Below are 14,817 nucleotides of genomic sequence, written 5' to 3'. Positions count from 1 at the left end.
ATCGTTGAAACGCAAACAAATTTATAGTAATCGTTATCTGTAGATAACAGTCCTATAGCTAGAATAATTTTATGTAAAATCGCACTTACTTGGTAGTCTTTGGCTGCATCGGCCTCAACTTAGCACAAGCTAAGAAGCTATCGGAATGACTAGTATCAAATATCACAACATAAAGATTCCTCTTCGTGGCTTCCATGTCACTTCTCAAGATATTTAAAACTTCATCCTTGTATAACTTCAATTTTCAATTTCTTCTCTGTTGCAACAGTCGCCACTTTAATGAGACCTAACCTGCTATCCAGGTCACCAACAAGCATGCCCTCGCCGCTGTTCTCAGGATTGAATATCTTCATGACTGGTAGCTAGTACCTCCAGTCACCCAACTTACAAGTCATTTTATCTGACTTCAATAGTCTTTAGTCACTTTAATAGATAGTGGAGAGTAATGCATTTTTGTTATATGCAGGGTTATTACAGTGCGTTAGGGTGAGTTCGTATTGATCGAATTTTTGACAGATTCGAGCACCTTGTCCTTTAGACAATACAAGCTAATAAAACTTATATAGACTTGAGGACAATATATTAAAAGAGGTGGTACTTTGATTTTAAATAAAACCTTTTTTATTTTTTCACTCAGGGTGTCCTTCTATACTCTGCTACCGTGCTAAGCACAGGGCCAAAATCGTCGTCAAAACATAGCTATAAAGTAATTTTACAATAGTAATAGTAAATACTTAATTATATAAATTAAATCTTTGCTTGGTCGTATATTAATAGATTTGAAATTTTAGTCTTGATTTAGTATTAGATTTTATTTCATAATAGCTGTCAGTCTTGACTCGTGCGGTTAAAATAAGAGTTTTATTTTTATTTGCTTCCCAATCGCAGTACCACCTACCGGGTCCAATCTAAGCCGTTGTGGGTTAGGCCTCAAATACACACGAAAAAAACTCTTTTTTATGATATCGGTAGGCTGAAAAATACTGATTACTGCTGTTTGGCGGTAGAATATCTGATGAGTGGGTGGTACCTACCCAGACGGGCTTGCACAAATCCCTACCACCAAGAAGAATCGAAATCGTTTTAAAAGTTAAGGAGGAATCCAGTTATGTATATGAGATTTATACATTTTTTTTACCTTTTATTACTTTAATTTATCTTCATATTCAAAGGAGACTTCAAATTCCTTTATACGCTTTTTATGCATTGCCGATTTTGCAGAGATATTTTCGTAAGATTATTCGCTTGCCCTTAACCCGTTTTTTGGGTCGTATCACATCTGCGTAGAAAATTAATTAAGTTTTTAATGTTATAATAGTTTGTAAGTTATTGTCTAAAGTTATAGGTCCGATATTTAAAAAAATTGATAAATTATCCTGTGGGTGGAACGATCAATCTCTGTGTATGTTATGTATATATTTTGTATAAGTACGTGTAACGTAAAATATTTGAATGTTTTTTTTTTTTAATCTTTTGAGACCAACGCGTCAAAGCGTTAGCTATTAAAATTTCCTGATCTGATTTACTAATATTTTAGATGTGGTACTTTTCGTGTTAACCGAGGCACGGCTCACCACCACTAATCCCTAATGGATTAGGGTAAAATTCTATATTTATCATTTGCACGTCAAACTTCATGCTATAATATATACAAAAACTTGATTTACCATATAAACAGTAGCAAATTACCTATTTTTCAATTAAGCTATTTAATATTAATATAATATTATTATATAATTAGTATATAGTAATTAGTAGTAGTATATGTACTTGACAATTTAGCCTAAGGGAATCAATTCGCAACCTATGACGCAAAAACCGTCACAATGATCACAGCGATAAGGTCAAGTCAAGATGGTCGTTATCTTTGAACGGAACTGTTCCAAATTCAATAAATAAATATTTCAATCAACACTCGTCGAGATAATGTTAATTGATTAAAATATTACCGATTTTCGTTTGATAATACATTAATATCTCATTTGCAACAGTAATAATCTCTTTTATTCCATTTATTATTGTATAGGTTTCGTGTTTCAACGTTTTTTTTCAAAGAAAATATTATTTTGAACAAGATCACATCGTTTATTCCAGAGTTCGAGAATATACGTTCTATATTCAAATTGAAAGGGAAAGTATTTTTTTTATAATCTAGGCTGACAATGGATATTTGATGGTAAGCTATTACCATCTCCCATAGTCCTTCTCTATAAGGAGTATTAACGATCATTACCTTCTGCCCAACCGACCTTGGGAACTAAAATGTTATGACACTTAACTTTGTCAAAACAGATCTCAACAATACTAATTATAAGTAATCCTATTCGGTGGTAGAATATCAATCAATCAAAATATACTTTACCCAAATTTTGGCTTTTGCAAGCACATTTGAATCTCAGAATATAGATTCAACAAAAAAGAACCGGCAAGAAACTTAATAGTTAGTTGAAACTTAGTAGTGTTATGTGATGAATTCCAGTCGCAGACATCAAATTGACGCTATATAAAGCTTTTATAAAGTCTATGATATTCTAAATCTTTATAAAATTGCGTTTTATTATATTTGGAAGTAAAATTAAAGTGGACTTAAGTAACTAAGTGTAAATGTAATTCTGTTGTATTATAAATAGAGATATATATTAATCAAGAACTGTTACTTGTGTACAAAACGGCTGTGCTATTAGAAAATCGCTGGACTGCTGGACACTGCTGGACATAGGCCTCCCCCAAAGATCGCCACAACGACCGGTCCTGTGCAGCCCGCAACCAGCGGCTTCCCGCGACCTTCACCAGGTCGTCGGACCACCTTGTGGGAGGCCTACCCACGCTGCGTCTTCCGGTCCATGGTCGCCATTCGAGAACTCGTCGGCCATCGGTTCTTCGAGCAATGTGCACCGCCCACTGCCACTTAAGTGTGGCAATTCTTGGTTCACAACATTCAATACAATTGCGAAATAAAACATTTGAAAATGAAATGTTTGTAAATAAACCACTCATCAGGTATTCTACCGCCAAACAGCAGTACTCAGTATTGTTATGTTCCGGTTTGAAGAGTGAGTGAGCCAGTGTAACTACAGGCACAAGGGACGTAACATTTTAGTTCCCAAGGTTGGTGGCGCAAGGAATGGTCTATGAGCGGTGGTGACCACTTACCATCAGGTGGCCGTCATTTGCTCGTCCGCCTACCGATATCATAAAAAATATAATCTTTTAGCATTCATTTTTTTTAAACATTTTTTTTAATAATTTTTCTCTATGTTATTTATTCTCTTTAATTACAATTTGTAATCTTTTAAGATAAATATGGACTTGAATATACACGATCTATATTGTATATTTTATAAAATAGTTAAATGTATGTTTTTTTTTATTTATTTTTATTTTTTATATATTTTTTATTATTAAAACAATTACTGCCTCGTTTGTCTAGTGGGTAAATATAAGGACACAGATCTCGATGTCTTGAGTTCAAAGCCCCGGCCGATAAAAACTTTCGTGATTTCTATCGAATGATTATCAGTATCTGCCCAGAGCGTGGAAGTTGGAAGTGTTTACACTGCCGTGCCGTGGAAAATACGTAAAGCCGTTGGTCGTGCCGGATTTGCCGTCACATCGGGTGTGCCAAGACATTTTTAACTTAACCATTTCATAAATTCAAATCATTTGTAAAAAATACATTGGTATAAAAGACATATCATTCAATACAAGATTATACAGATGATAAAAAAGCGTGGAGTTAATACTTATTGACTTTCAGGCAGGTTATATTACATACATATATAATTAAATTTAACTAACATGACTGTATTTTTAAATGTTGAAAAAGAGTAACTACTGATTTTCTTGCCGGTTCTTCTCGGTAGAATCTACGTTCCGAACCGGTGTTACTTCACTTATAGTTTGTTAAGTGACTATTTAGAAGTGCTTGTATAAATCTACTTGAATAAAGTATATTTTGATTTTGATTAAGAGTAGGCTTAGAGAGTGAACTATTTCAATAACAATTTGATGTTTTTAAATTGTTTTTTTTTTTAAAGAACAGATGTTCAGTGCAATTATACAAGGATGATAACGTCAATGTGCGCTTAACAAGTCACTAATTAAGTTTATTAATTAAATATAAAGCTGTCGCGGTGTGCTGATTATCGTGTATAACGGGAAAGAAACTCTGAAGTTAAATTAATTTGAGTTCTAAACGTATTTTACGAATCCCCTTATAACATTTTAAATGAAAGTGGGTCTAACCGGATGAGAAATTCTTTATTGAACGAGCTTCATTGTTGATTGCACTAACGAAGGAATTTTTAAAATTCACCTTCTACAGGGGTTCACTTAAATAGGGGATGATGTCTCGTATGGAAATTCGTCTTATCTGATATTAGAAATATATTTATCGGTATTTTGGTCTTGTTAATGTATTAGAGTTTAGATAAAAGTTTTATTTTTTAATTAATCGCTAAGGAATGAAATTTAGAATGAATGAAGTTCGTCTTAGGAACTTGAAGTTAAACAAAATAGGTGATTATTGTTCTTAAAATATATATATTAATGTTTTTGAAAATCCATCTCTATGGAAATCAAAATACTTTAATTCTGTATAATCAAATTCACACTTTACCAATAACTTAAGTTCAACTTATTTGTTTTGTCGTAATAAAAAATACTATCTGAATTACAAATGTAGTGTTATATTTTATTTATATTAGGATAAATTCATAACTAGTAATTGTTTTTAAGGATTGTTTAAGCGATTTTAATTATAATGTGTAATTCATTTGTTTTCATTACAAGTGACGAGATTTTAATCATTTCGAACATTTCGAAACGTTTTCCTTGATGTAATTAGCATTTTGATATATATATATATATAAATGAAGCTCTTTTACTAGAGATGTTACGCCAAAATGTTATCTATTTCGACAGCACTTTGTTCTATGACCATTCTAGAAATCCTTCAATAGGAATATTGTCTATGGCTTGGTACAATGTAATGGTAATGGTACAATAAAACGTGGTCTTTAAAAGAAATATTTTTATTCAGTTTTTAATAAATAATATTTGAAGCAATAGCTTTTAATGTTGTTTCTATGTGTTTGAAAAAAATATTTGTGATAATGATAAAAATGAATTTCTCTTAAGAGATAAACAGTTTTGGTGTTTTGTTTCAATAAACAATCGATATAAAAAATATAGCAAGTAAATTAATGTTTTTAAAAAATGATTAACAAAATTGCTACCTGTATAATTTAACGTATAAGTATTTTTATTTATTTATCTTTATATAACCCATATATTAATGTAGAGAAATACCGAGATTTTCAACTTTCTAATCAGCAAGATTTTTATTTTTTATGTTTGTTTTTTAATCTAAAAGTTTTATATATACCTTTATAATTCCCGAGAGGAACCGAGACGCGTAGTTAGTTATTTATATAATATCTATCTATTAACACAGACAAATGTGCATGGTCGAAGAACTGGTACGTCCGTATCAAAATCGTGCATGGGCTCAATCGAATTGGGTGCTGGTTCGCTTCTGGCACGGTTCAGGGTTCGGGTATCGACATCGACAATGGCCACATTTGGCTGCCAGGTAACTTTCTTACCTAAAAATACTTTATCGACATATTACAAATAAATTCCTTCATAATGTAATTAATATATGTGATATGATATTACAAGGTAGATGAAAGATTGCGGGTTCAAGCCTGGGCAAGTACAAACTTATTTTGTGTGTGTGTGTTTTTTTTTATTGTATAAGCTTACTTGGTGCAAGCCCGTCTGGGTAGGTACCACCCACTCATCAGATATTCTACCGCCAAATAACAGTACACTATATTGTTGAGTTCCGGTTAGAAGGGTGAGTGAGCCAATGTAATCACAGGCACAAGGGACATAACATCTTAGTTCCCAAGGTTGGTGGCACATAGGTGATGTAAGGAATGGTTAATATTTCGTACAGCGGCTTTGTCTATGGGCGGTGGTGACCACTTACCATCAGGTGGCCCATATGCTCGTCCGCCAACAAATGCCATAAAAAAAAAAAATAAGCAACACAAAGTCACAACTGCCCATAGACATAAGCCTTGTAAGTAATTTTAAATATTCCTTAAATCGCTAATTCGCCTCCAAACTCGTAAACTAAAATTTTATGTCCATAAGTAGTTACACTGGCTTACTTGCTCTTTCATCCGGAACACAACAGTACTAAGTGTTGCTGTTTGGCGGTAGAATATTTAGTGGTACCTACTCAGACGGGCTCGCACAAAGCCCCCAAGTCAATTCAATTATTTTAATTTACAGTTACTTTTATAAAATGTACAATTTTGGTCCACTTTTTTTATTTTGTAATTTATGCTGAGAAGTCTTATAAATATTTTTTTCTTTTCAAAATAGTTGAAATTAAAAAAAAAATCTATCTACCCTTTCGATAACGACTAACTTATAACAAAATATTCAGCATCATCAACATCAAATTTCTCGCTTAAGATAATTGTCTGCCTGTTATGTGAAGTCGAGTGAAACACGGAAGTAAATTTCCTTTTTGAATCAGAAACAATTTATTTTGGAAGAAGTAAAATTTTGTTTAAAATTTTTTGACATCTAAAAATTGAAACTGATAAACCTTTGTTGTCTATGGTTCCAGTAACAAACAATAAATAAATGAATCCAGTTTTCTTCACTTTCAAGTGAAAATTTAATAAATTATGTGATAATTTTAGGTACGGTGACAGAGAACCAACGGTTAACAATTGGGGGGCAAAAGTCGACGCCGGATTAATGAGCCAATGTTTCGGTAAGATGTGAACTGTTAAGATATAAACAAACATTAAATTTTGTATTTTTACAAGGTAGCAACCGACCAGACCACTCGGCCACGAGCCGAGATGGCCCAGTGGTTAGAAAGCGTGCATCTTAACCGACGATTGCGTGTTCAAACCCAGGCAAGAACCACTGAATTTTGTGTGCTTAATTTGTGTTTATAATTCATCTCGTGCTCAGCGGTGAAGGAAAACATCATGAGGAAACCTGCATGTGTCTAATTTCAATGAAATTCTGCCACATGTGTATCCACCAACCAACATTGGGGCAGCATTGTAGAATATACTCCAAACCTTCTCCTCATAAACCATCAATAGTGGGTATCATAAACAAAGAACTGCTGTACAAATGCGGCCCTCTCTCGCGCCCTGAAGAAACAATCTTGAGTTTTAAGTAAAATTTTTACTTATCTATGTTTTTATATGATAGGCAAATGCTAACTGCATGATTTTGCAAATTCATGTGTAACGATACAGCCGTTGCAAATAGCATGGTGAATTTGGCAACATCTGTAACTTTATTCTAACGATATTTGTCATATTGTGATTCCAAGCTAATAAAACTACAAACTCCTTAAAGATGCTTCAGTAGCACATCATTTTATTAAGTTGATTATACTTTTAGGTCCGTGTCCATCGGAAGTAATACAAGGTCGCATCAGGGACTACTTGAACGAACACCAGAAAGAGGCGGCGCAATTTTTAAACTCGCTCCTCAGTCAGCTGAACTGGGCCTTCTCGGAGTTTTTCACTATGATGCAAGAGGTAAGAAAAAAGTGTCTCATATACTTTAGAAATATGTATATTATTGGACTGCCCGATGACTGAACTATCTACGGGATGCCGTAGATTAGCGCACATACTTGTAATCTTTAATGTCCTCCTTAGCTGACTATTCTTCTTTGAAGATGATTGTCGTGACCAAAATTGGTCAGGCGGAAATCATCATTTTCTTTGCATAGAATTATTTAAAACAATTTATTTATGATTGTATATTTTATGAATATTTTGCTCAAAGAAGGCCATTGAAAATCATAATCAGTTAAAATAAATAGGGTAATGAAATATTCCTGGCCGAATTATGCCCAATGCGATCAGTCTCAAAGGCTAGTACTAGGTGGAAATTAGATATGTAGTGCCAAGTGTATGCACACCCAGGTGCTCTGCTAATAACATATATCGGCTGAAAATCCGAAACGAACAAAAATAAACCCGACGGCTAAACGTGCATTGAGGGACAGGGGAGGGTAATGCTGTAACGCTCCCAACTTCCTAAATTGTTCGGGTGTTACTTTGCTTCTAGACGGAAAACTCAATTACTGTTATCTTGTCTTGTATATAAATACCGAATACCGACAAATGAGCGTCGATCAAATAGTTCTCAAAAATTAAATAGGCAGTTATCTTTTCCAAGTGGATATACGACCATATTATCAAACAAAATGTGCCGACAATCGTACAATTTTTCTTTTATTCATGTACACGAACAATTTCTAAGATTAAAATCAACTTTCTACTTTCGTTTTGCTTTTATTTCTTTATTTAAAGAAAATTAATGCTATAATTATGATAGGCTTTAATGTGTACTTACATTTGGTTATACAAAAACCATTACGTCATTAGCTCTTTTTTTTGTTACGTACAAATAATAAAATTTGAGCAGGGAAGTGGAATGAGTTCAAACCTTCTTACAAGTAGAGGAGGTTTTTGTCCAGAAGCGGGACATTCAGCGACTATTGACTGAAGATCCAATTCGCATTTCCATAAAATCGCTTAAGATGCACGCTTTATAACCACTGGGCTTTTTCGGCTCTAACGTTCTTCTAACGTCCGTCTTCAATCCGAGCTGGAGAAAATATTCTTGATAATTAATAAGCAAGTAATAAGCAAGTAACACTTCCATACTTAATATAAATGTTGACTATGAATAATAATACTTAGAAAATGCGAATAAAATTGAAACGTTCTTTAAAACGTAAATAATTTACGTTACTATCACAGTTCAACAGCAGCCTCCATTTCCCTATCTTCAATGTTCTCTCTGTATAATAGGGATATTAGTATAATGCTGTTTATACGTACACACACAACATCTTAACACACACATACACTTCGTATAATAACATGCTTTTATACAAAGAGTATAAAAGCATGTTATTATACGAAGTGTATGTGTTTGTGTTTGCGTGAGTTACGTTAGCTACAGCCGGAAGGTCGAAAAAAAAAACAAAAACTATTAAAGGTTAATTGAATTAATTTAATAATTAAACTTTAATGTACAAACTCGAGTAGATTAGATTAGACAGTGTAAGGTTATTTCTAAATTTCAATTTAGCAGTTTCGGTAAATGTTGGTTGTGTCTCGGTATATTATTGTTTGATTCGAAATCAATGTCAATTATCTTCCTGGAGTATATTGCGTAACTCATGTGTGTGTATATATATATATGTGTGTGTGAGTGTGTGTGTTATGGTATTTGAGCAAGTGTGTGTTATGTAACTACTATTACGGATATACGTTAACAAAACGTTGAGCTGTAATGTACAAAATATTAAACATAAAATAATTTTCTATGCATCTGCCTGATGTTTCGAGAGCACACTCAACTAGTTTGCAATTTAGTCTAATTTACTTATGTCAGCGCTTTAAGCCTCGCAAACTTTGTAGTCTAGCCTCGTAACCTCTTCACCGTTCGAACTTTGAAATAACACAACGAGAGGACGCTTCGATGGAAATTTACTTTTAATGAGTTGCTCGAACTTTTGTTTTTTTTTTATGAATTATTATATACAAACGTAAGATTGATTTTATTATTCCAATAAATGTACTAAATTTTATATCATATACATATATCATTTATGACTTTCATGAATAATAAATAAAGTTGCCGATTGTATTCTAGCTAAAAATTTACATCACATATCAGACATCAATTTCTTCGAGATATATTGAGTGAAAGAAACATTTAAGTGAATTCACACAAACATGCGCGCACGTGCTCGCACGTACTCATGCAGATACGCACGAAGACAGTTGGTATTGCAAATTGAAAAACCACAAATTTTGATACTTTTACTTATAAATTGGTCACACTATTTTAGATAAATTTAAACTAAAGGAAAAAATAGTTCGCTGTGAAACCAATGGTATTTAACGGTAATAATAAAGTTTTAACCAATTTTTTAATATTGTCCAAATTTGATTTAATTTTAAAGTCGTGGACTAATATTAATTTACCCAATTTTTCATTATTCTATTTCTCATTTATGACGTACTTGGATAAACTAATAAAAATAATATAAAGTGGTCAAAAACTGATATTTGATACTTCAAAATTATATTATATTATGAAATTGATATGGAAAATTATATATGTATTTTACTTAAATCTACTATGCTATGCTTAACTCTACTGCATTTACTTGTAACCGTGTACCCGATATAGTGTATAGAGATCTATATTAACATGTAAATTAGTATTAGGTTTATATTTTATATAAATATATATTATCTGTGTATTTATGCACACTGTCATCACTGTCACTATCACATTGACACACATCACGAACGCGCGGGAAAATAATAAAGATACAAAAATTTGCACGTGACATTGGCGAAATAATCTGTGCCTTCTTGGCGCAAATAAGAGCCAGTATAAATAAAAAAATAATAATTGATAAATCGACCTAACATGTGACATTACACCCATTTCAGATGGACAGAGTACAAATAGACGCTCACTTAGAACCACGTCACATAAAGCTGTGCGCGACTTGCTTCGATCTCTACCACGGGCTCGCTCGAGCCTTGGAGATGACCCTTGCATTATCGCCGGAGCTTTTGACGAAGTCAGAATCCAGTGACAATCAAAACGAACTACTTTTGGGAAGAACGTGTCAGGTTCGATTTTTTTAAGAAGTTAGTTTCTTGAAGATTTTTGGGCTATTTGATGATTAATAATCACTTTTTCCAATAGATCCAATGTTCTTTCGCCTGTAGCAATGTGAAAAATATAAAACATTCTTATTACTCACGGTGCGAGAACAAAAAGCACAGGTGTCTCATTGTTAATGGTCAAGTCTGAGACCATCGATAAGGCACCCAAAAAATACTTCAAAATGTTTTTGGGGAGAGTTCAGATCGCCAGAACACTATTTGCACTCGGGCGCTTGTTGTGTTTAAGGCATAGCTGATCCATACTGCCTTTAACTATATTGACTCACTCAATCTTCAAACAGCAATACAAGGCAATAAATAAGGTGCTAGGTGGTCTTATAAGCGGTGGTAAGACAGACTTATAATCGACAGTAGACCCGCTTTGTTCTTTGCATAAACTTTACAATCTTCATCTCAATTGTGAGTGAATATTAATAGATAACCCTTGTTACGAACAACTTTCTAAATTTTCGGACTATTTTATTTATAAAACTAAAATAAGGCTCGATTTTATTATCACAAAGTAAGCTGTACAAAGCAACATTCAGATAACAAAGAGCTAGTTTACCGACGGGGGCCGGTCGTTTTCACGAGCCATTGAAATCCGACAGCTCAGCCGAATTACTGACCCGCGCGCGCTCTAATCTTCTCTTGGCAGAGGAAACAATGTCGCAGCCAAAATTTTATTGAGGTTTTTTCTCTTTTATTGCAAAAGTTCTTTTTATTCGTCTTCCAGTTAATGGAAAGATTCGCATCGCAATTTGACCTGTTTAGATTTTTATCAAAAACAATAACAATCATTTTATGAAACTTTTCAGAATTTTGCAGAATTGGCAAATAAAAGTTTGTTTGATAAGTAAAATAAGTTGCTTCGTGAATAACACTTCGATTTATTTGATAAAATATAATACCAAGATAATAAAAAAAGTGTAAAATTAAGATTTGTTATATATTCATGCTAAATATAATTTTGATTTATAATTTCTTACTAATTTCTAATAACGGCACAGCTTAGTAAATACCGAGTTACTGATTGGGTCTTTATAGTGGAATCTATCGTAGATTAAGCAAGCAATACAAGTTTTGCGATTCATTAATTTTATAAAATTTCGATTTAAAAGTACTATTGCCAAACTAAGAGTGACTCCAGAGTTGCCAGTCTCTGCGTTGTCGCAACGCTCTAATTACAACACATGGAGTGCCACAGGATCACAAGTGTCGCAACAAAATGCCGCCGCTACTACGAACGTCACAACATTCAGCGTGTGTGTCAATATAGTTAAATAAATGTGTTAGTAGTAAATCATTTTAACAGTATAAGTCACTCTTGCGTTACGCCTCCACCCGCTCCGCTTATTATCCCTGATCTCATTTTTGGTTACATGAATTGTCTGATGACGCATGCCATGGATATTTGTATGAATAAACCGGAACCTAAACGCTCAATCTTTGCAACGTACTCGTGTGGCCTCACTGAAAGGAGTTGTTCCATTTACAGATTCTAATGGCTGTTGTATCTCGGATCTGCGTTCGAGGAGGCGGTGCTGCTGGCTTCAGAAGACTCGTGGCTCGAGGTCTACCAGATACGGATCGAGTGCACTATTACGTCGCGTTAGCACCAGTGGCCGGATGTCTGATCAGAATATTAGACCCAAAGTTGCCACAGGATGTAAGTTTTTATATCCTGAATTTTTGATACATGTATGTTTCATAAATAACTAGAAAGTTTAGGAAAACTATTATAGTTAATGGATGGATTAATAAAACACGTCTCATGTCCAAAAATAATCTTCTAAATTTATCAGGATATTTTCATTTTGGTGATATGATATCTGTCAGTTCTATTAAACCTGCATCATAAGTATTTAAAATTTAAAATCTTAATACAAAAAAAGGAAAATTTTGACTTATATTTTTAGTCCCCTTGAAAACCGCGTGATAAATTTCGCTTATAATTCATTCGTAAATAAGAGATTAATTATTTGCTCATAAGTAGAACATTTACTGTCTGTTTCATAAGAGGCAGATAAAATTCTGACACTAATTAAGATCTCACTTAGCGCACAAGCACTAGGCTACTAAATTAAAAGTGTACCCCCTTAATTAACTATTTATGTACCTATCCATAGCACTTGTTGTTTGAGAGCCGAGATGGCCCAGTGGTTAGAACGCGTGCATCTTAACCGATGATTTCGGGTTCAAACCCAGGCAGGCACCACTGAAATTTCATGTGCTTAATTTGTGTTTATAATTCATCTCGTGCTCGGCGGTGAAGGAAAACATCGTGAGGAAACCTGCATGTGTCTAATTTCAACGAAATTCAGCCACATGTGTATTCCGCCAACCCGCATTGGAGCAGCGTGGTGGAATATGCTCCTAACCTTCTCCTCAAAGAGAGAGGAGGCCTTTATCCCAGCAGTGGGACATTTACGGGCTGTTTATGTTATGTATAGCACTTGTATTAATACTAACAGTAAACTTACTTACTTATTTATATTTTTTTTTTTTTTAACTAGAATTTCACCAAAAATATATTTTTTTTTGCAACTATCAATTTTGATCGTAGTCCTTTCGATTGAATATTTTTCCCTAATGATAAACATTACCAACCAAACGAGTATACCGTTATTACCTTTGATCATGAACGATCATAATCTCCCTTACAATTTAAATGGAAGAAATCAGTTAATTTTTCTTACAGTTAGGAAAAATAACCAAATTCATATGTGATACCAAGATCTCCTTAACGGATGCGGGAAAATAAAGACATTAATTTTATTATTTATATTTGCTAACTTGTGGAACAGGAGAAGTGATAGTCCAGAGGACTGAACACCTATTACCCGTTAAAATCTAGGCAAGCAACTAAGCATTGGCGTAGCTAAGTAGGAGCATGGGTGAACATTGTTCTGCCAAGGAAACGAAACCTTGGCCAGTGGCCGTCATGAGCCAATCACAAGATAACCTCTTTTAGCAATATTCGAAGACTATTAAAAGCAATGAGAAGCCACAATGATGGCAAAAGCCTTTTCTTAATATTTCTTATAACACAATTATTACTTAATCAACACCAATTTTCTTCACCAACGCCACCACTTAGAGACAAATGAATATTTTTAGGTATACTTAGGCAAAGGCAATTTTACATGATATTTAAAAATATATTTTTCGCTTTTCAGCACCTGAGTAAAGTTACCAATTCGCTGGTATCCGAGCCGCTGTTCCGCTTGGACGGGCTCGAGTTTATGTTGGAGAAAGATAAAAATAAAAATTTCTCCTTCTACAAATGTTCGTATAAATATATGCTATTTTTAAATCTTACTAATGGTCCTAATGTAAAAGGATGTTTGTATGAATAATCTTCAATCACGCTCAGATGGATAAACGGATACAGCAATCTACTGATTGGTATAGATGCCTATAATTTTATGACATGTGACTTTTTTATTTACATTTATTTAAAATCACTCCTTATTACATCAGCTATCTATCAGTGATAGTCCCGTCAAAATCGGTCCAGCCGTTCCTGAGATATATCTTCTGACCAATGTCGGCCAATTCCCAAAAATTTCTAGCCAACTGCCCAACGCCAACTAGCCATATTAGCACAAGTGTGTGCTCAAACAAAGGTGCACTGCCATAATCTTATACTTTCATAAATTATGAAAGTCTATTAAACCTTTTTTTAAATTGTATATATTTAGTTTTAATTTTATTTAACTTTGCCTATATTTTAGTACTTTTAATATTTGTGGATGTCAATGTCACTTTTAATTAAGAAGACGACGAAAATAATTATTTACTAATATATTAATTGATTTAACATTTAACTAATTTAATTGTATTGTTTTGAATTTTTTTTTTGTAGTTCAAATAAAATGCTATAAGTATTTATAGATTAGGTATAATTTCTGCTTGATTGGACTTAAAGTCCAAGCCAGTATCGCTTGCAAATTATTATAAATATATTTTATTAGTATATCCAATGATAATTTATAGCGACTCATTTTATCAGCTAACATAATGATAAAAGAGTTAATATATGACGATGCAGTAGGTC

At 33.4% G+C, this 14,817-nt stretch overlaps 1 protein-coding gene across 1 annotated transcript in view; it reads left to right on the top strand.

Annotated features, from left to right (window-relative positions):
* LOC125073525 (E3 ubiquitin-protein ligase RNF123-like) overlaps nucleotides 1-14,817 on the top strand; it is a 55,490-nt gene that overhangs the window by 38,498 nt on the left and 2,175 nt on the right. Inside the window, exons 29-34 of the mRNA XM_047684386.1 lie at nucleotides 5,456-5,593; nucleotides 6,723-6,796; nucleotides 7,447-7,586; nucleotides 10,536-10,721; nucleotides 12,256-12,426; nucleotides 13,937-14,045. Coding sequence (XP_047540342.1) covers nucleotides 5,456-5,593; nucleotides 6,723-6,796; nucleotides 7,447-7,586; nucleotides 10,536-10,721; nucleotides 12,256-12,426; nucleotides 13,937-14,045 — 818 coding nt within the window. The remainder of the gene's footprint in view (nucleotides 1-5,455; nucleotides 5,594-6,722; nucleotides 6,797-7,446; nucleotides 7,587-10,535; nucleotides 10,722-12,255; nucleotides 12,427-13,936; nucleotides 14,046-14,817) is intronic.

Source organism: Vanessa atalanta, chromosome 24, assembly GCF_905147765.1.
Source record: "Vanessa atalanta chromosome 24, ilVanAtal1.2, whole genome shotgun sequence".
NCBI classification, from domain to species: domain Eukaryota; kingdom Metazoa; phylum Arthropoda; class Insecta; order Lepidoptera; family Nymphalidae; genus Vanessa; species Vanessa atalanta.
Note: the sequence above shows the minus strand (reverse complement) of the source record. Positions and strands in the feature narration are given on the sequence as shown.